The 22,314-nt window shown below is 41.7% G+C and overlaps 1 protein-coding gene across 7 annotated transcripts in view; it reads left to right on the forward strand.

The window, feature by feature from the left end:
* Positions 1-22,314, forward strand: part of CASK (calcium/calmodulin dependent serine protein kinase) — a 1,033,919-nt gene that overhangs the window by 428,133 nt on the left and 583,472 nt on the right. For all 7 annotated transcript variants that reach the window (XM_029603127.1, XM_029603128.1, XM_029603131.1 and 4 more), the window contains exon 4: positions 11,718-11,795. In XM_029603127.1, the coding sequence (XP_029458987.1) occupies positions 11,718-11,795 (78 nt within the window). The remainder of the gene's footprint in view (positions 1-11,717; positions 11,796-22,314) is intronic.

Genomic DNA, 22,314 nt, shown 5'->3' on the forward strand with positions numbered 1-22,314 from the left:
TTGTAGGCGTTTATTGTACATTATACAAAGAGAAGCCAGGGAGTGCCATAGTACAGATATCTGCACAGTCATGGAGTGTCAGAACAAAGATGCCAAAACAACCAGAAGAAAGGAGCCAGGAGACTAAACAGCTAGAGAATAACAAACCCAAGGTAGCCAGACAGCTAAGGAGCACCAGAACAAAGGTGCCAAAACAACCAAAGCAACTGGAAGTAGCTGGTGAGATACCAGTGAAAGATAAAGGTACAGCACAGAAAGATGAACAATGTAAGACCCCAGGAAGTAGAGTGAAGAGGAAAGGCAGGACAATAGACTGAGCAGTAAGAGAACACCAAAACAAAGGTTGATGAGTAACCAAGAAATACCAAAATAAAAGTTCCAAGCATCTAAGGAGCACCAAAACAAAGGTTACCACCAGAACAATGTTACCCTAGCAGTCAATGGTACAAGAAGTACTCTCCTTACAATGCTCTTGTTACAGTTGTTTGAGTTATTTCTTATCTTGCACACTTTGTTAAATGTAAACCGGTTTGATGTGATCCATGTCATGAAAGCCGGTATAGTAAAAATAATAAATAAATAAAGTAAAGTGCCAAAAACAGGTAGAGAAATCGTAAGTGGTAATAGGTGAGAACTGTGAAAGATAAGGTTGCAATAAAGAAAAATGAAAACAATATACAGTACAAAATACAAAGTTAGAAGCGCAGTCCAGATGTATTCCACACATTAAGAAAGGTGGAAGGAAGGCAAAATGATTGCTGGCATGGTTAAAAGGTGAGGTGAAAGCCTATTTTAGCAAAAAATAAAATCCTTCAGAAAATGGAAGAAGGATCCATCTGAAGAAAATAGGATAAAGCATAAGCATTGTCAAGTTAAGTGTAAAACATTGATAAGGCAGACTAAGAGAATTTGAAATGAAGTTGGCCATAGAGGCAAAAATTCATAATAAAAACTTTTTTAAATACATCCAAAGCAAGAAACCTGAGAGGGAGTTAGTTGAACCGTTAGATGACCAAGAGGTTAAAGGAGCTCTTATGGAAGATAAAGCCATTGTAGAAAGACAGTGGGGTAGATTTTAAAAGGTGCGTGCGCGTTCATGTGCATGCGGTTCCTGTGCATGCACATGGACGCACAGATTTTATAACATGCATGTGCATATTATAAAATCCGTGGACCCACATACATGTGCGGATGGTACATGCGGGGGGGGGGGATTTTAGTAGATTACGCATGGCGACTAAATCGGGCTTTCCCCCATTCCCTCCCAGTGTGCTCCAATTAAGGAGCAGACTGGGAGTGAACTAATCTATCCCCTTACCTAAACCCCCTTCCTCTTCTCCCCACCCCCTTAGTGTCCCCAAAACTTACATTTTTTTTTGTTTTACTACTTACTGCTCCCCTGGAGCAGTAGTAGTTTGCATGTGCCGGCCAACTTCCAGCATTCTTCCCCGGGACAGCGGCTAATGACTGCTGTCCTGGCCAGCCCCGGCCCACCCCCTTTTCAGGGCCTGACAATTGTGCGCGTATCGTCACATGAGTGACCGGGCCCTTTAGAAAATGTGCGCTGCTTGTGCAGGGCCCGGCCACGCATGCAAGTGATTATATTTGCATGCATGACCATTTTAAGATTCAGCCATAAATGAATTCTTTACTTCTGTGTTCACTAATGATGTTGTGGAGATACCAGTTCTGGAGATGGTTTTCAAGGATGATGAGTCGGATACCTAAACCAAATCACTGTGAACCTGGAAGATGTAGAAGGCCAGATTGACAAAGAGTAGCAAATCTCCTGGACCGGATGGTATGCATACCAGGGTTCTGAAGGAACTAAAAAATGAAATTTCTGATCTATTAGTTAAAATTTGTAACCTATCATTAAAATCATCCATTGTACCTGAAGACTGGAGGGTGGCCAGTGTAACCCCCAATATTTAAAAAGGGCTCCAGGGCAATCCAGGAAACTATAGACCAGTAAGCCTGATTTCAGTGCTGGGAAAGAGTGGAAATTATGCTTTGATTTTGATCTTTGGAATATTGAAAGACATGGTTTAATGGAACATAGTCAGCATGGATTTAAACAAGGGAGGTCTTGCCTCACAAATCTGCTTCATTATTTTGAAGAGGTTAATAAACGTGGATAAAGGTGAATCGGTAGATGGTGGTGTATTTGGATTTTCAGAAGGCGTTTGACAAAATCCCTCGAGTGACTTCTAAGAAAACTAAAAAGTCATGAGATAGGTGATGGCCTTTCGTGGATTGCAAACTGGTTAAAAGACAGGAAATAGGATTAAATGGTCAATTTTCTCACTGGAAAAAGAGTAAACGGAGTACCTCAGGGATCTGTACTTGGACTGGTGATTTTCAATATATTTATAAATGATCTGGAAGGAATATGACAAGTGAGGAAATCAAATTTGCAGATGATACAAAAATATTCAAGTAGTTAAATCACAAGCGGATTGTGATAAATTGCAGGAGGACCTTGTGAGACTGGAAGATTGGGCATTGAAATGGCAGAATTTAATGTGGACTTGTGCAAAGTGTTACATATAGAGGGGAAAAAAACCCATGCTGTAGTTACATGATGTTAGCTTCCATATCAGGAGTTTCCACCCAGGAAAAAGTTCTAGGCATCATAGTGGATAATACATTGAAATCTTGCTGTGGCATTCAAAAAAGCAAACGATGTTGGGAATAAACTGGAAAATGTCATAATGCCTCTGTATTGCTTCATGGTGAGACTGCACATTGAGTACTGTGTACAATTCTGGTCACCACATCTCAAAAAAGATATAGTTGCAATGGAGAAGGTACAGAGAAGGGCAACCAAAATGATAAAGGGGATGGAACAGCTTCCCTATGAGGAAAGGCTGAAGAGGTTAGGGCTGTTCAGCTTGGAGAAGAGACGGCTGAGGGAGGATATGATAGAGGTCTTTAAAATCATGAGGTCCAGAAGGGTAGATGTGAATCAGTTATTTACTCTTTCGGATAATAGGACTAGGGGGCACGTCATGAAGTTAGCAAATAGCACATTTAAAACTAATCGGAGAAAATTCTTTGGAATTTGTTGCCAGAGGATGTGGTTATTTCATTTAGTGCAGCTGGGTTTATAAAAGATTTAGATAGGTTCTTGGAGGAGAGGTCCATTGACTGTCACTCATCGTGTTGACTTGAGGAATAGCCCATGTTATTGCTGGCAGCGGTAGCATGGGATGTACTCAGTGTTTGGGTTCTTGCCAGGTACTTTGTAGCCTGGATTGGCCTCTGTTGGAAATAGGATGCTGGGCTAGATGGACCCTTGGTCAGATCCATTATGGCAATTTCTTATGTTCTAATGTAAGACAGGCTTGGAAGTACAGTAGAGAAAGCTGGAGATAGACCAGAACATTTGACAGTTAAATTCCTAATTTACATGGAAAAGGATAATGTATGCTGGAATTCTGGAAAGGAAAAGACTACTTAATTTAAATCTAATTCCCAAAGTTAAAAGCTTAAGTGAGCTCAACAAGTCTGTAATCCATATTGAGGAGTCATCTGCTGATATCTCAGGAATAAATAACATACAATATTGTGCAGCAAAAATAATTACTGAAAGAATCCTACCAACAAGGACAAAAGAACAGGAGAAAGATGATTACTCCTTCATTGAAAAAGCAAAGAAAAAATTAAATCACTGCATGCAGAGTTGCTGGTGGTAGACGTATACCTTAAAGGACCGAAGACACTAAAAGTTATGAGAGAAATCCAAAGCTCCAAGTTGAAATATGCTACACAAATGGAAGAAGACCGTAAATTCATGTCCTCCAATAATAAATTGAAAAGCACACAAACTGCAGAAAATGAAGAAAATAGGAGAGATGCACCAAATTAAAACATTTCAGGGAGAACACAAAGCAGTTGTACAGGGAATTGGGGAAAACAGTGCTTTTAAAATATCACCAACAAAAGAACCTGAACAGTTTTGAAATACATTTATATAAATATGTTGTAGGGTAAAATAGAGAAGCAGAATGTCTGCCCAGCATACAGAAGACTATAGAAAAAGCAACATCTCAGATTCCATAGTTATGGACTGAGGTTACAACATTGACCTGGAAGCCAGGTTAAAAAGAAACCCAAATTGGAAGTGCTCTGGCCCTGATGGAATACCCAACCTTTGGCTCAAATATTTAAATTCTGTCTACCAAGACCTGTATAACTGCACAGATCAGTTAATCAGACAGAGAATTAACTCCACAATAGCTAATAACAGAGCATTCCTTCCAAAGGGAGCTACAAATAATAACTTTCCTGCCTGCATTATAAGCTAATCACTAAAATAGATGCAGATAGAATATATGATTACCTCGACTCTAATAGCATCTTGGTGGCAAGTAATTTGTAACCTGTCATTAAAATCATCCATTGTATTTGAAGATTGGAAGGTGGCCAATGTAACCTCAATATTTGAAAAGGGCTCCAGAGGTAATCCGGGAAACTAAAGACCAATGAGCCTGACTTCAGTACTGTAAAAAAAAAAAAAAAAATCATGAAAACTATTATAAAGAATAAAATCACAGAATATATAAATAGACATGGTTTAATGGGATGCAGCCAGCATGGATTTACCCAAGGGAAGTCTTGTCTCACAAATCTACATTTTTGTGAAGACGTAAACGTGGATAAAGGTTCACCAGTAGATGTGGTGTATTTGGATTTCCAGAAAGCATTTGACAAAGTCCCTCATAAGAGGCTTCTAAGAAACTGAAAAGTCATAGGATAGGAGACAATGTCCTTTATGGATTGCAAACTAGTTAAGACAAGAAACATAGGCTTAAATGGTCTGTTCTCTCAGTGGAAAAAGGTAGAATGGAGTGCATCAGGGATCTGTACTTCGAACAATGCTTTTTAATATATTTATAAATGATTTGGAAAGAAAACGATGAGAGTTAATCAAATTTGCAGATGACACAAAATTATTCATTTATTTTATTTATTTTTGGTTTTTTATATACCGATCTTCTTGCATTGGATGCAAATCAAACCGGTTTACGGTGAAACAATTCAATTTGCCTAAAAGCATTACATGGAACAAAGAACATAGAACAAATGAGTGCTTGTGAGCATTACATAAAAAACGAGGAACATTTAAACATTTAAAAACCTTTGGTAACAATTCTTATACAAAATGTGAGTAAAAGAGCCATCAATGTTAGAACGAAATCAGGCGGATGATTGTCTCGAATTGAAAAGGAATACTGGGAAGGGAGAATGAGGGCGGACATGGGGAATGGAAGATAGGGTGGAGGGGCGAGTATAATGTTCAATGGTTTATTGTTATTGTTCCATGTTCTATGTAAAAAAAACCCAGGTCTAACTTCCCAGACCAGGGCAACCTCTTTCGTTACTTGTAAACCGGACTGATTTGTATTGCATACAGGAATTCCGGTATATAAAAATTTAAAATAAATAAATAGAAAAGAAGGTGTAGGATAGGGGAGGATTTAAGGGTGAATTAATAACATATAGAACCAAGCAAAGTTGTCGTGGGTAGTACATTGTGGGCCATCAAGGAAACGCAAGGCTGAATAGCCATGTTTTCAGTTTTTTCTTGAAAGAAATCTGGCAGGGGTCTTGTCTGAGTTCTGGTGGGCGTGTGTTCCAATGGGTAGGACCTGTAGTGGATAGTGCCCTATTACTTAGCGAGGTTTGGCTTGAGGGACAAAAAGGGTGCCTTGGTAAGCTTTTCTGATAGGTCTCGTGGATTTGTTGGTGCGTAGCTGAAATGTGAGATCCATTGGGGCTGAGTTGTATAAGGATTTATGCGTGATGGTCAGAACTTTGTATAGAATTCTGTATTTGATTAGTAGCCAATGGAGGTTGTAGAGGATGGGTGTGATGTGGTCTCTTATTAAGAGTTGGTCAACATCCTGGCCGCAGAGTTCTGTAACATCTGTAGAGGCTTAATGGTGGTAGCTGGTAGACCGAGTAGCAGATTTAATTTACTACAAAGGGCCGTCGACGCCATTTTGATTACTGGCAGCCGACGGCTCTTTGCCCTTACTATGTCACAGGGGCTATCGCTGCCATTGGTCGGCCCCAGTGACATAATAAGGGCAAAGGGCTGTCTGCACCATTTTGATTATTGGCAGCCGACGGCCCAAGCCCAGGAGATCGCTCCCGGACCGCTCCTGGACCCCCAGGAACTTTTGGCAGGCCTTGGGGGGGGGGGATCAGGAGAGTGGGGGGTTGTAGTAAATTAATTTGGCAGGTCTTGGAGGTGGGTCAGGAGGGTGGGGGGTTGTTAATTAATTTAAAGGGTTGGGATGGGTTGTTTTTTTTTTTGGGGGGGGGGGGGTTCCCAGAGAAAGAAAAGTTTTCTGATCTGGGGAGTGGACCGAAATGGCCCTCCCCAGACCTGAAAACAAAATGGGGAGAAAAAAAAAGTTATGCACTCCCCTAATTTGCTCCATAAGACGCACAGGAATAGAGCCGGTTTAGCACAAATTTTTTTTTTTAATTTTCCCCCTCTGAATCCTAGGTGCGTCTTATGGTCAGGTGCGTCTTATGGAGCGAAAAATACAGTAATTAAGTTAACTTAGAAAATAGCCACTGCTATTACTAGCAACAGTAACATGGAATAGACTTAGTTTTTGGGTACTTGCCAGGTTCTTATGGCCTGGATTGTCCATTGTTGGAAACAGGATGCTGGGCTTGATGGACCCTTGGTCTGACCCAGTATGGCATGTTCTTATGTTCTTAGTTAAATCACAAGCAGATTGTGATAAAATACAGGAGGACCTTGCGAGACTGGAAGATTGGGTGTCCATATAGCAGATGAAATATAATGTGGACCATCGTAAGGTGAATCATATAGGGGAAAAATGACCCATGCTGTAGTTACACAATATTAGGTTCCATATTAAGAGTTACCACCCAGGGAAAAGATCTGGGTGTCATAGTTGAGAACACATTGAAATTGTTGGCTCAGTGTACTGTGGCGGTCAAAAAAGCAAATCATGTTAGAAATTATTAGGAAAGGAATGGCAGATAAAACGGAGGATATCATAATGCCTCTGTATTGCTCCATGGTGAGACCACATCTTTAATACTGTGTACAATTTTGATTGCCGCATTTCAGGAAAGATATAGTTGCATTGGAGAAAGTAGAAAGAAGGATGACCAAAATGATAAAAGGCATGGAATGGCTTCCCTATGAAGAAAGGCTAAAGAGGTTAGGGCTGTTCAGCTTAGAGAAGAGATGACTGAGGGGAGGGGGGGGGGATATGATAGAGATCTACAAAATCATGAAAGGACTTGAATGGGTAAATGTGAATTGGTTATGTACTCTTTCGGATAATACAAGGAGTAGGGGGCACACCATGAAGTTAGCTAGTAGCACATTTAAAACAAATTGGAGAAAGTTATTTTTCACTCAGTGCACAATTAAGCTGTGGAATTCATTGCCAGCGGATGTGGTTAAGAGAATTAGTGTAGCTGGGTTTAAAAAAGGTTTGGATAAGTTCCTGGAGTGCTCAATAAACTGCTAGTAATCAATAGGGAAAAGTCACTGCTTGTTGCCGCTTTAATAGCATGGGATCTGCTTAATGTTTGGGTACTTGCCAGGTACTTGTGACTTGGATTGGCCACTGTTGGAAACAGGATACTGGGCTTGATGGACCCTTGGTCTGACCCAGTATGGCATATCTTATGTTCTTATGACAACATAGAAAGATAACAAAAAGGGGTACATGGTACCAAACACCAGTTGATGCTTAATAAAGCCATTATGGGCATGTGCATAAACAGTTGAAACCTCAGTATAGCATGGATTGAGTAGAAGAAAAAGCTTATGATAGCATCCCACACTCCTGAATAATAGATTGCATCAAGCTTACCATGAAAATATGGCAGACTATACTCAATCTGAATTATGAAGGTCATCCCTAGTAAGATCCAGTAAAGAATGTTTCAGGGAAATTCCTGTTCACTGCTCTTGGTTTGTCTGGTATTAAATCCATGGAGTACTCTTAATTCCTTTAGCCTTAATCCTAGAGCTGCCAACCCCCAACTGATGACATCTTACCTCTGTTGATAATTTGAAACTTTTCAGCTGCTGTGATGGACAGTTCCAAGTAGTGAAGATTTTATCAGATGACATAACTTTTGGTTTGGACAAATGTGCAAAGGTGACTTTCCTTAGGCAAAAACTAAGCAAAACTGAAAACATGAACTGGAGTAAGAAGGTGTGTATAATAAATATTTTGGAGTTGAGGAAGGTGGAAAAATTCAATAGAAATTAAGAGTAACAAGTACTGCAAGAGACTGAAACTGAGATTTAAAAATGCCTTAACAGCGTGGTATAAGATACAAACTATTAAGCAGCTTGCAATCCCTGCACTCTCATACAGCTTTGTACTAGTAGACTAACCCCCATAAAGAATTTGAAAAATTGCATGTATAAACAAGAAAGCTCCTCTGTGCCCACCAGGTAATCTGTAAGATCCAGTGTATGCCGAGTTTGTATATCCCTAGAGCTGAGTGCAGTATGGTTCCTAGAAATAATGCATATAGAACTACCATTATAGATCACCTGGCATATTCAATGACATCAACAGACTTAAATGCCCAAAACGTGCAGAAGTATGAAAGCAAACAAGTAGCATCAGTCTTAGTCCTTAAACTTGGACAATCATTATGGCAAATAGAAGGAATGAGTGAGAATCCACTAGCACATAATGGGAAAGAAGCAACAGAATTTGCAAAGTATGAGAAAAAAAACTCTCTAAAGAATCAGGACAGCAAGCAAGTGAAGATAACTGACAGAAGCTCAAATACAGTGGGAAGTACAGAGTTACTTCAGCAACCCCATGTAGATCAAAATTTTACATAGGAGTGGGTAATGAGAGGGGAACTTAAATGTACAGATATAAGACTGATAATTTCTGCACAGGATAGTTGACTGTGGACAAGAAGGTTCACCTCTAGCATAGAAAAAAATGGTAAAAAGGACAAATGCAGATTCTGTAAAACAGAGCTGGAGATGGTTACACACCTTCTTGCTGGATCTAACATGCTGATATCAGAAGGCCTGTACACAGACTATAACAAGGTGCCATAGTTCATCATTTGGAAACTGTGTAAACATAACATCGCTGTACTAGAGAAACACTGGGGCCACAACCCCTATAGAATTGAATGGAACGATGACAACGTGAGCACTTGGAATATTCTCATTCCAACCAGTGATAATATTGATGCTAGAAAGCCAGATATTGTGATAAAGGAGAAAAACATAAAATTGACTTTGCTGATAGGTGTCAGTACCCAACAACTATTCTGTGGATTGTTTGGAGAAAGTGAAAATCCTTAAGTACTAAGAGATGAAATCAGAGACAAAAAGAAAATGTGGTAGAAAGATACAGAGAGAGTTCCAATTATGTTGGGTTCCAGTGGCCTGATTAAGAAGAATTTCCAAGCACACTTTGAGCATAAGAAATGCCATACTGGGTCAGACCAAGGATCCATCAAGCCCAGTATCCTGTTTCCAACTGTGGCCAATCCAGGTCACAAGTACCTGGCAAGTACCCAAATGTTAAATAGATCATGAGCTACTATTGCTTATTAATTGCCATAATAGCAGTTTATGGATTAACCTCTAGGAACTTATCCAGATTACACCCTATGAACTCCAGGAGGAGGCTTTCTGGCACAGTGCAAGTATGAAGAAGGCCATTAGCAGTAAATATGTTGCACTCACTCGCAGTACAGGGCTTTGAGCATCTCCGCTTACCTCTGGCTGCCACCAGCTGGGCTGCTGCTTCCATGCGGCAATGGGATGCCACCTCTTCCACTTTCTTCACAGTGTGTGCCACACCATTGTTGCTGCTTCTGTGCGGCAGGGAACTGCTTCTGTTGCTGTCTATCCCGCGGCAGGAAAGATGTCACCTCTGCCATTCTTTTGGCCTAGATGCCACCGATGTCCTCTCTGCTTCAGCGCCTTAGGTGCGCGCCTCCCCTTGTAATTTAAAGGGCCCATGGTGAGAAAAGCCCCACGGCCCCTTCTGATGACATCCTTCCTGCAACCCTATAAAAGAGCTCTTCAGTATTTTCTCCGAGCCTTCACAATGGTTTGCTTGCACCTACAAGGTCTTCCTATTCCATGTTCCTGGTCTATTGTTGGTTCCTGTCTTCAGCGTCTTGTTCCAGAGTCCAAGTGCTGTCTTCGTTCCTGGTCTCGTGTTCTTGGTTCCTGAGTCCTGTTCCTGGTCTGTTTTCTGTTCAGAGTCTTCATTTGCTGGTCCAAGTCTCCAGAAGTCCCTTGGCTTTAACGTGGTGTTCTGTGTTCCTGAATTCTGGGGTTTATTCCCTGTTCCTGAATCCTATCCCGTTCTTAAGAGTTCTTGTTCCAGCCTTCTGCCTTGTTCCAAGTGCCTGCACCGCTGTTGTCGTGGTCAGTGACCAGCCCATGGATTGAGGGCATGTAGCAGTGCCAGACCTCCTCATTGCCTGCACTACTATCGTGGTCCACGACCAGCCCACGGGTTGTGTAGAGTGTGCAGCTCTCCCAGAGCTTCATCATGTTCCAAGTCTTCAGAGCCTTCGTCTAGCTCCAAGTCTTCAGAGCCTTCGTCTAGCTCCAAGTCTTCAGAGCCTTCGTCTAGCTCCAAGTCTTCAGAGCCTTTGTCATGGCCTTGTCTCCAGAGTCATCTTCAGTCCTTGCCTCTGTCTTGACACTCAAGTTGTTCCCAAGCGGCAAGTCCAAAACTGCTTTTGGAGGGCTACCCCAGAGACCAGCATTGTGTTGCTGGGTCTCACTTCCTAGTGCATGCAGGTTCAGCAAGATCTTCAAGCTATGTTCCAAGTTCAAGTCATGTTGCAAGCCAAGTGTATTCAGAGCTCCCAAAACAAGTGTTTCTAGTTCGTCAGCCTGTGCCCAGATGCATTTGCCCGCCAGCATTGTGGACCATGGCCAGCCCCCGGGTTGTGCAGGAAACGTTGCGGCACATGAAATCGCTCCCAACGTTCCTTTGCGTACAAATGAGATTCATTTCTGTCAAGGTATGTGCAAAACAAATCCATTTGGAGGCATTGCACCTGTGAGAAGAGTTTGTACATTCTGCAGCTGAGTTTTATCTTGCTAACCTATGTAAAAACACATAAGTTAGGAGGCTGCAATTCTGTGTTAGGACTTTATTTGGTAAAAGTTTAGCTTTTTTGTCCAGTTGCTTGAAAAATGCTCTTCCCTTTAAAAATAAGACATCGCACTACTTTATCATAAGGGAAAAGTCACATTTGGCCATAGTAGCAGCAGACCTTATAGATTTGACATGAAAGATTGAGTTTGTGTAGGAGAAAGCCTTGCAGTGACAAGGCAGCTCCTCCATGTCTATCCACATTTTGCTGATCTCATAGTTGTACTAAAGCTGGGACATACCAGTGAATTTCATAACTATGTTTATAGATCTTGCTCAGTTGCTCCTTTTAACATAATTTGTATTTAGATTTAAGTATTTTGGGAAAGGAATTGCTGGAAAAAGAAACTGAGGAGAAAAACCTTAATTGCAATTGTTACAAATGTACCCTGATTTTTTCAAGTTGCGCTTGTACATGTTGTAGGTCACGTTGTGCTGAAATATGTTCACCCTTACTGTAAAAGATGCAATTCAAATTCATATTAGTAGCTCTGTTCTCAGCACAGCAGTTATATTTTCTTTTCTCTTTTATTTTCCCCATAGTATGGATGGAGCAGATCTTTGCTTTGAAATAGTGAAGAGAGCAGATGCCGGTTTTGTGTACAGTGAAGCTGTTGCCAGGTATGTAGTTCTTAACTCCTGAGAGAATAATATACCTTGTCATTTGCTGCTTGTAATGTTAAAAATATTTTTATTTATGTCGGTCACTTGTACACTCTGCTTTAAATCACTAAAGAATGGCCCAGTCATTGCTAAACGTTTTCAAAGAGGGGAAAGCTTGGAGCCTTAACAGAAAATGGACTTGTTCAAAAATACAAACCCTTCAAGCCCAGAAATAATAATTTGGATTTGTATAGCAGCTTTCATCCACATGGGCTCCCAGTGTTTACAGTTTCAGCTTTATAGTAGTGCACACACCCACCTTTGGTGTGGACAGTTTGACAGATTTCTAGTGCCCAGACTAAGAGAAAATTCTAAAGGTTTGAAAAGAGGAGGAAATATTTCCTTAATGTCTACTTAAGTTTGTGTAAAAACTCAGAAACAGGGAGGCGGTGATTGCTTAGTATCAAGGCAACCATGCTAGTGAGAGGTATATGCTTCTCCCCCAGCCTTGACTGTAGCATCTGTTCACGTTGTTTCTTATGTATTGGGTGGACCCTGCCTTTAACTCAGTAGTATTAGTTTGCATGATGGCCCTGCCTAGAGTTGACAGACAAACAAACAGAGCTTCTAATGTATTCCACTCGTGCTATCTAACATCCAAAAAGGAAATACCCACACATTATTCCACCAAAGGTGCCACTCTCCACTGGAATATTAAATATAGAAAAAATTTGAAAACAATTTTTACAATTTTTAGATGCTGCATCAGCAAGCCAGTCGGCATGCCCGCTTAATTTTCAAAAGGGGCCGCCCGGTCTTCTAATCATTTACGGTCATGGCTTTTTCAATATAAATGCTATGTAACTGTTTCATTCTTTATATTGCTACATTTCAGTTCATATTCACTGTTGACGAACCTGGCTGTATCGCATATTCATTTCTGTTCAATTATCAACAATATGCATTCTTAAAAGCTCGACAACTGGCCGATGTTTCGCAGTGACTGCTTCATCAGGAGCTGCAAGTCTTAGAAATGCCTTTTCCGATAGAGTTGCACATAGTCAGTGCTAGAGGGGTTTTATGTTACAACACTTCCCCATATTATACTTAAATGCTCTAAACACTGGACTTTATCTCTTTTCAAAAGTCAAATTAGCTTTTCTAGTTTTAACTTTAAATGTTTTAATTAAATTTTTGAACAATAGCATAAATCAAATCACAAAACTACTCTACTTATAATACAAGTTATCTAGCTGAACAACCCATAAGGCACATGGAGTGACAGAAAGACAATTGGATAATTGCTCACAAGCCCTCTGCCCCAACTCTTCTACTCCCCAACCACAAACTCCAGACTAAGATTCACTACTATGTCTAGCAAAATAAACTTTTATAGTTTTAAGAAATATATACATGCTCTGCCGCAAGTAACTCATAAATGATTTACAGTGCCATGAAATTAATAAAAACGTATCTCATGTAATAGATCAAAGTAGAGGCATTCTGATTAAACGAGATGTTGCATTCCTTGGGATTAGAAATCTGCTCTCCTCTTAAGTCATGCAGGTTCACTGTGTCACAAGTGGGTCATGTGACCATACTCGGCTCTGTGCTGTGCAAACAGAATCTTCCTGAGCTTTTTGCAAAGGCAAAATCCTTTGTCTGCTCATGCTCAGCCCTGCATCTTCCTGGCGTTCCGTAGTAACAGTAAATGACAGAAAAAGACTGAAATGGCTCTTCCAGTCTGCTTAGCATGGTTTTTAGGATTGTATCTGCCGATCTGTGTAGGTTATCCCATTCCTATTTTGATATCGCAATATAATCATTTCAGTCCAGTTTTGGGTGGAACCACTGCGCCATGCAGGTTACCACAGTGTTTTTCTTTCTGCCTTACTAATAAGAGATCCTCTGTTTATCCCCTGCTTTTTAAAATTCTCTACTATCTTTATCTCCTCCGCCACCATCACGTGTCTGACTATGACACCTGTGCTAAGATGGTTTGGGCACAGAGGGATAGTCTCAGTTTTACATGCCGGTGACCTAAACTCAGGTTCCTTGAAGCTGGTGTTGAAGGCTCGAGTACCAGAAACTGCATCAACTGGGGGCGCTCTTGCGCGGAGACCAAGATGGCCGCTTGATTGCTTAGCTCCTGGGGCTTCAGCTAGTTTATGCATCGGGACACCTGATAGAGCCAGCGCTCTTAGTCGAAATTGATAACCTACGATCACTATCATGTCTGCACCCAAATCGGGACAAAACGGTCGAAACAAGATCCTCCTACTCCAGATAAGGCCGCGCCACAAAAGAACATGGCGTCCGCGGACTTGGTGCTTGCTGAACTTAAGCTATTGAAGGAAATGCTACAAACCAATATGGAGACAACATCGGCGATCAGGTCAGATTTACTTACTCTTTCGACTAGGTATGACCAGCTATCTCGCCGCCTCGATGATACGGAGACCCAGGTTTCCTCTCTTTTATTAACTGCTGCGTCACTCACTACTGTGGATAGGGAGCTAGTGGCGCTCCGCAGAGACGTGGAGGACTTATCGAACAGAAACAGGAGGAATAATATCCGACTTCTGGGGATTCCAGAAGGTGCGGAAGGCTCCGACATGATCTCCTTTCTAACTAAACTCATCCCTGACACTCTCCACATTACGTTCTCTAAGCCATTTGAAATAGAGAGAGCGCATCGCATTCCATCGCGGCCACTTCGAACCTCTACCTATCCTCGGCCGATTATATTCAAGGTGCTCCGATATCCGCATGTCTTACAAATCTTTGAGGCGGCGAAGGCTCGGTCTCCGGTTCAATTTCAAGGTACTTCACTAATGTATGTCCCAGATTTGGCTAAGACAACGGCTGGTAAACGGAAGGCCTTTCTGGCTTTTCGCCCACGATTGCATGCTATGGGAGCGAAATTTGGCCTCCTTTACCCAGCAATGATGAAGGTTACTTATCAAAATCAAACAAGATTATACCATGAGCCGAAAGATTTGGAAGAATTTTTAAACACTTCTGGCGCAACGCAAGAAATGGTTACCTGATCACACTCCCCCTTTGGTTTTTTTTGGTGTATCGGAACCATGTTTCTTATTGGGACTTGTTCTCAATGGTCCTTACTACGGACTTTCAATAGCCCCAGGAGTTCCTTAGGCGGTCTTTGGTCCCCCTAGAGACCCTTTGCTTATCCGGACGGTAGGGAGGCCTACCAGTCGTTCTCTCCTAACTGCAATCTAGACATCTCTAGTTCTTCAACTTTGGCTTCTCCTTCTGTACTACTAGTTTCTCATGGAGCCCTGGCTCACCTGGACCTTCTCCCCAGAGTTCACTTATACTGATGGTTCTACTCTGCAAAATGGCGAACTTAGTATCCTCTTTTTATTTTTACAAATATGGCATCCTCCATAGATGATATAGTGATGATATCACTGAACGTCAATGGGTTTTCCCATCCCATCAAACGTAAGAAAATCCTTACCTATCTGCAGTCTCTTCATGCGGACATAGTTCTACTTCAGGAGACTCACCTTACTGCAACAGAATCTCTCAAACTTAAGCAACAATGGGTTGGTCAGGTATTGGCTAGTGCTGCCTGTAAGAAAAAAGGAGGCACAGCAATCCTGATCCACAAACGCTTGGATGTTGAGGTTCTACATCATTTAGCAGATACCACCGGAAAATGGAACATAGTCTGCCTTAAAATACAAGAACATCGCTATAACATCCTTAACTTATATGCTCCAAATGCAGACGATCCTTCTTTTTTTCAGGATGTTTTTTCTGCTCTACTATCTCTGGACAACTCGTCCCTTATAATTGCTGGTGACTTCAATCAACCTTTAGATCCAGTTTTAGACAAGCAGACCACTGCTCGATACTCTATCTCCAAGTCAACGTTGACCTTACAACATCTGATGTCACAGCTTGGACTGGATGATCCCTGGCGTCTCTTTCACCCCACGGAACGAGACTTTACTTACTTCTCGGCTCCACATACATCCTATTCGAGGATAGATTTTTTTTTGACCTCTCGTACCATATTGTCTCATATTCTCCAGGCTCAAATCCATCCGATCCTTATATCAGATCATGCTGCGGTTACTATCCGACTTAAGCTTAATACGCCTATTCAGACGGACCGACAATGGCGATTTAACTCCTCCCTCCTATCAGATTCAGACTTCCATACCTTTCTCACGGAGAAAACCAACAACTATTTCTCTTTTAACTCTACTCCTGATATCTCCTCAAAGACTTTGTGGGAAGCTTATAAAGCGACGATTCGTGGTGACATCATCAGCTACTCCGCACATAAACGGCGCACTCAAGCAAGGCATCTTCAAGCTCTATTTGTAGAGGTACAAAGACTGGAACGACTTCATATCGCATCCCCGACCTCGCTCTCTCTTCAAAACCTTCATAAGGCTAAATTTGATTATAATAAAGAATTGAGTGCACAGGTTCATCTACACTTATTCCACTCTAAGACTCAGTATTACGCCGAAAATAATAAGTGTGGCAGAAGACTAGCGACATACTTAAAGAAGAAAGCAGATAAAACCCGAGTCTCTAAATTAATTACATCTTCTGGTCAGGAAGTCACTTCAGACCCAGACATTCTTCAATCCTTTTGTGACTTTTATGCCTCCTTATACAGCTCTGAGGTTTCACCCACCTCCGAAGATATCTCGGCGTTCTTTTCCAAAATCACTCATCCTAGACTCACACAAGACCACATTCAAGCACTGGAAGCTCCTATCACTGCCTCTGAAATCTCTATGGCTATCTTGTCTCTCTCTCCTGGGAAGGCTCCTGGACCCGATGGTTTCAGCACAGACTTTTATCATGCTTTTCATTCCTTGTTGTCATCACGTTTGTTGCTATATTTTTCCTCTTTGTCTTCCCTGCATGCTGATGTTTCTGGATTTACTGACGCTAAGATCATAGTGCTTCCAAAGCCAGGGCGTGACCCAACAAACCCTGCAAATTATAGACCAATTTCCCTTTTAAATGCTGACTATAAAATTTTCACAAAACTTATTGCAATACGACTATCCAAGGTATTGGGCACCCTTATCCACTCCGACCAATCTGGTTTTGTTGCAAAAAGATTAATAGCTAATAACACCAGACTGTTCCTCCATATCCAGGAAGCTTTATATGAGACCCAAGAGCCAGCGATAGCTGTGTCTCTTGACGCAGAAAAAGCTTTTGACCGCATTGAATGGTCCTTTTTATATGATACCTTGTACCGCTTTGGTTTTGGCCCTCTCTTTCTCAATTGGATTCGGGTCATATATACCTCTCCGAAAGCATCTCTTTATGTGAATAATCGAAATTCCCCCCATTTTTCTCTCTTTCGAGGCACTCGCCAAGGATGTCCACTCTCCCCCTTATTATTTAATCTGGCTTTGGAACCACTCCTCTTAGCTATTCGCCAATCCCCTGATATCTCTGGTGTTCAATTAGGTCCGGATATCCATAAACTTTCGGCATACGCAGACGATGTTTTATTGTTTCTTACAAATCCCAACCGTTCTCTTATGCATCTGTTTAGTCTTATTGATTCTTACTCTCTTTTATCAGGCTACAAAGTGAATTGGTCTAAAACGGAATTTCTCCCCTTGAACCCCATTTCGGATATCATGGATTTCTCACACCATTCCATTCTAAAAGCCGAGAAGGGCCTTAAATATTTAGGTATCAAATTTTACTCGGACCCTCTCAATACCCTCCATGGCTGTGAGCAGACTTTATTAAAACAAATACAGGATGTTACATTACGATGGTCTCCTCTCCATCTCTCTTGGTGGGGCCGACTGGACACGATCAAAATGGTTTTAGCCCCTAAGGTCACCTTTGTCCTGTCCATGATCCCAATATTCTTTTCATCAGTCTTCTATAAGGAGATTGATCGGTTACTGGTTAGGTTCCTTTGGAATAATAAACAACCTCGCATAGCCTTGACAAAATTGAAACATACAAAGCCGAATGGGGGAGTTAATTTTCCGGATTTTTATGCTTATCATTTATCCTTCATGCTCCAACAAAGCTCCACTTTATTTAATATAGAAGGTCGTACATTGGACTGTCCTAGGTGGCTAGCGATGGAGGAATCCATAATTAGACCAATTCCCTTACTTGCTTTCCCAGGATGGCATGTAACCGCTAATAATTGTAAAAATAGAATTTTAGTGTCCTTGCATCGAGCACTTAAGGAATTTGATGCAATGTGTCCACTTCAGCTCCCCACTTGGTCTCACTCTAACTGCACTCCTATCTGGAATAACCCGAAGATCTCTATAGCCGGTCATCGGCTCAATTGGCCTCTTTGGCAACGCCATGGCGTTTGGTATGTTGCTTCTCTTTTTAACAATAGTCACTTAATGCCTTTTTCTTCCCTACAAAATCTTTTTTCATTGCCCATGACCCAATTTTATAAATGGTTACAATTGCGAGACGCTTTAAAAGGGCAGCAGTTTTCTTCTGCCCGATTGACTCAAACCCCGTACTTTTTATCTTTAGTAGAGGAATTAAGATCCTTAGGTCATATAGCCTCCAGGCTATACAAAATAATTAAACGGTTCCAGACTCCGAATAAGAACCCTGCGGTCATGTCTATATGGTCGTCTGAGACCCAGATCCCCATTACTTCAGATTTATGGTCCAGGCTTTGGCAATCGATATTTCAAACGTCTTTGTCCACTAGTGTTAAGCAAACGTCCTTTTTTATTCTCCATAGAGCGCTCTGGACCCCCTGGAAGCTCTACAGGGCCCGTCTTTTAGACTCTCATGCCTGTTGGTCCTGCCTCCATACTGGAGCTACTCTAGATCACCTTTTGTTTTTTTTGCCCTATTGTGTACGCGTTTTGGACCCAAGTTTGGCGTACTATCTCTCGGTTACTTCCGGTTCCTGCTTCCCTCTCTTATGGCTTGATTATTTTACGTAGTACTCACCCAGCTATTCGGCTCTTGCCCCCACATAAGAAATTATATGATTTTCTTATTGGTGTGGCGTTACATATTATTACTTCTAACTGGAAGCATAGTGACAGATTGTCTGAACCATTATGGTGGAATACTATCTGTTTATATAGTAAATACGAACGGGCCATGGCTATTAAACACAAAAGGCTGAAAGCGTGGGATTTGATGTGGAAACCCTTAGATCGACATACCCCATAATTTCCAAGTGTTCTTATCATATAGTGAACTCTATATTTGCAAGGTTTCCGTTCTTCTTTTCACTAGTAGTACTTCTTCCTTCTTCCTAATCTCTTCTCCTTGATCTATTTCTCCTCTCTTTTCTTGTATTCACCTCCTCTGAGTTTTCAGGACATAATCTTTCTTTCTTTCTATGAGAACTGGTACATGTCATTCATTGCAGTCTTAGTTTTTGCTTTATGTTTTGTAACAGATACGCATTGTATTATGTCTTTAATTTCTGTATGCTTATATGGCTGCTGCTTTATGATGTTTATGATGTTTATGTTGAGGTGTATTGCATTGCTCCTTGGCTGTTACTGTTTTGAAAATTTTGAATAAAGAAATTACAACAAAAAAAGAAACTGCATCAACTGCTAGTGGCCAGGCCATACTAAAAAAAAAAAAAAAAAAAAGTCTTCAAATTCTTTGGCTACTCAGTAAATGGAGACCAGAGCACTGAATGCTTGAACATGGAGCCAAAGAGACAGGCTGAGTCTTGAGTGGAAACTTTGACGTGTTTATTCAATCTAGGGCTCCAAGGTGAAGGAGGCTCTCTACACAATCTGAAGTGACTGTGTCTGAAGATGAACTGTTCTTCCGTCATAGAGGACAATGCACTGGTTTGCAGAGATTTAGACCTGAACCTTCGGCAGTGAAATTCAGAGACCCAGGATGATATCCACTCTTCTATGAGGCTGACACTGGTGCTGTCGTAGGCACTCTGTGAGATGGAGTTGGATAGTAGGATCACCAGATTGTTCGTACAATGTTTTAGTTGTATTGGAGTCCTGGTGTCAAACACCTCAACGCCCCTTGGTGCATTGAATGATTCTCTCTTCAGCATTAAATAAATCTGTATGAACACAGATGCAGTGTCCCAATGTCATCTGCACAGAGCCAGTTGAATGGGTTTGGAAGGGGAAGCCTCTCTTGCCCCTCAACTTCTCTCAGCCCCAAAACCCAAACAGACAAATATTTGGTCACAAAGGGCTTCAGCTCCAGTTTTGATGCAGTCTCAGACTACGATCAAACTAATATTATCTGAGGTAAGTCTGAGGAGTCCTGGAGCCCTGGATATGAATCAAAGGAGAATTCAACCAATAAGCTATCAGGGCTGTCTCCACCTAAAGATCTTTCCTTCTCTAAAGATGAGTAGTTCACCTAGCCATACAGATGGATGGCGTCAACAGATGCCAGCACAGAACACTTTCCAGAGCCTTCTAGACTTAAAAGCCTCTCTTGGTATGTACATCAAATCTTGTGTTCCCATAGTTTTGCAGTGCACATGAGCTCATCTTTTTCTATTGCAGCTGACTGTCACACTCCTGAGCTCTGCTTGTATTTTGGCTTTGGATTTTAGATTTAATTACATGACTTTTCAAGTTAAGGCAAGTTACAATCAGGTACAGTTGATACTGCCCTCTCTGAGAGAGCTTACAATTGAAGGTCCTGATTTACTAAGCATTCTTCCCATAGATATAGAATGGAAGCGAGGCCTTAGTTAAATCAGGCACTAATTTGTATCTGAAGCAGTGGATGGTGAAGTGACTTGCCCAAGATTGTCAAGAGCATCAGTGGGAGAAGGACTTGAGCCCCAGCTTCCCTGGTTTGCTGCTCACTGCTTCTGGCGGCATTTTCCCTACAGCTCCATCTCTTAGACAGCAGTGTTCTTTCATGTGTTTTCTTTCTCTTAGAACTTTTGCTTTTCAGTGTCTTAAAAGATTTTTTTTTCTTTGCTATCCCTGTCAATGGGCCCATTTTGTAGCAGCTTGATAGATCATTCTGACTGTGCGCCCCCTTTTTTTCCACCTCAGGGTTTCTATTTGTTGTAATGTTGTAAAGATTTACTTCCCTTTGATTTTTACATTGCCTGTTTGGTTTTTTTTCTTTAACCCAATAGTAGTAGTTTTCTTTGTTCCAGCTCATTTGAAACCAATACTGGGATTAATTTGCAACTACCAGGGAATTTTTCCTCTATTTTAAAAGACTCTCTCTCCCATTGTTCCCTTTTTGTCATTGTAGTAATAGCTCTGAGGCTGGGAGCAAAGTAACAGGGCTCCTTCCAGAATCCTATATCATGGACTCTAAATCTGGTATTGACCTTAATGATAACCATAACTTTGCCCTCCTAAGGGCTCTGCATGCTACTTTTACAGCATCCCCAGCTCTGGCCAATCTGGGGTGCAGAAGACCTGCTGGAATCAAATCAGGGACCCTCCACATAGCCATGAGCAGTACTGCCACAGTCACAAGTTCAGCCCAATTGCCTGCTTTTCTGACAGTTGCAGAGAAAGCGGCCACTGGTTTTGGGAACTCCTCCCAATCATGCAGAACCATGTAGCATTGCTATACCCTCAAACAATGCCCCCTATCCGCCTGCAATTGTGCAATCGCAGAAGAAACCACATAATTAGGTTGTTGCATATTTTGTAATCTGCCACACAATCAACATTCCTAAAAGCTCCTTAGTCTCAGCTCTTTCTCTGTTCCTGCTCCAGACCCTCCCCTTGCAAATAGCCTTCTGCTCTACCCACCCCCCACCCCCCTTTCCTTCCTTTTCCTCCAGATGTGAGGGGTGGGAAGTGAAGTTGGAGTCGACAGAGAAAGCAATCAGAATGTTTGATCTCTGAAAGATCACCTAAATCCGTATTGAACCAAAGATAATTTTGATAGAATTCCTAGCTGGAGTGATTTTTCTATAGAAAATTACATCTTTATACAAAGGTTCTTCAACCTGCATATGCAGCCAATTATACATCATTTACAAAGACCTAGATGTGTTTTGGAAGTCTGCAGTTGCTGATGTCTCACAGGTGGTGGAGGGCATTAATCTCAATGCATAGAAGCCTTGAATGGCAATACTGCTGACAAGTTTCAACTCATGCTAATTCAACCCCGCTTTTGTATCTGTTGTCCAATATTTGTGCACATATCTTTCTTTGTAATTAACAGCTTGACAAACTGCTGCTACTGAGGGCTAGGGATGTGCAGAGGGACGCCATACGTTGCATTCGTGATTCGGATTCGTCGGGGAGCAGATACGTTGCATTTGGCCGTATGGCGCCCCGATGCATTAATACGGCGATTTCTATTCGTGTGCAAGCTAAAATTCAAATTAACTACAACCCCCCACCCTCCTGAACCCCCAAGACTTACCAAAACTCCCTGGTGGTCCAGCGGGGGGGGGGGGGGGGGGGGGGGCCGGGAGCCATCCCCTGTACTCACATCCTCTGTGCCGGTCACATGGGCCTTTGTCACAGGGGCGATCGGCACCATTTTGAGTAGTGGCATCGGACGGCCGGAGTGCAGGAGGTCGCTCCGAGAC

The sequence above is a fragment of the Rhinatrema bivittatum genome, chromosome 5 (assembly GCF_901001135.1).
Source record: "Rhinatrema bivittatum chromosome 5, aRhiBiv1.1, whole genome shotgun sequence".
Taxonomy (NCBI): domain Eukaryota; kingdom Metazoa; phylum Chordata; class Amphibia; order Gymnophiona; family Rhinatrematidae; genus Rhinatrema; species Rhinatrema bivittatum.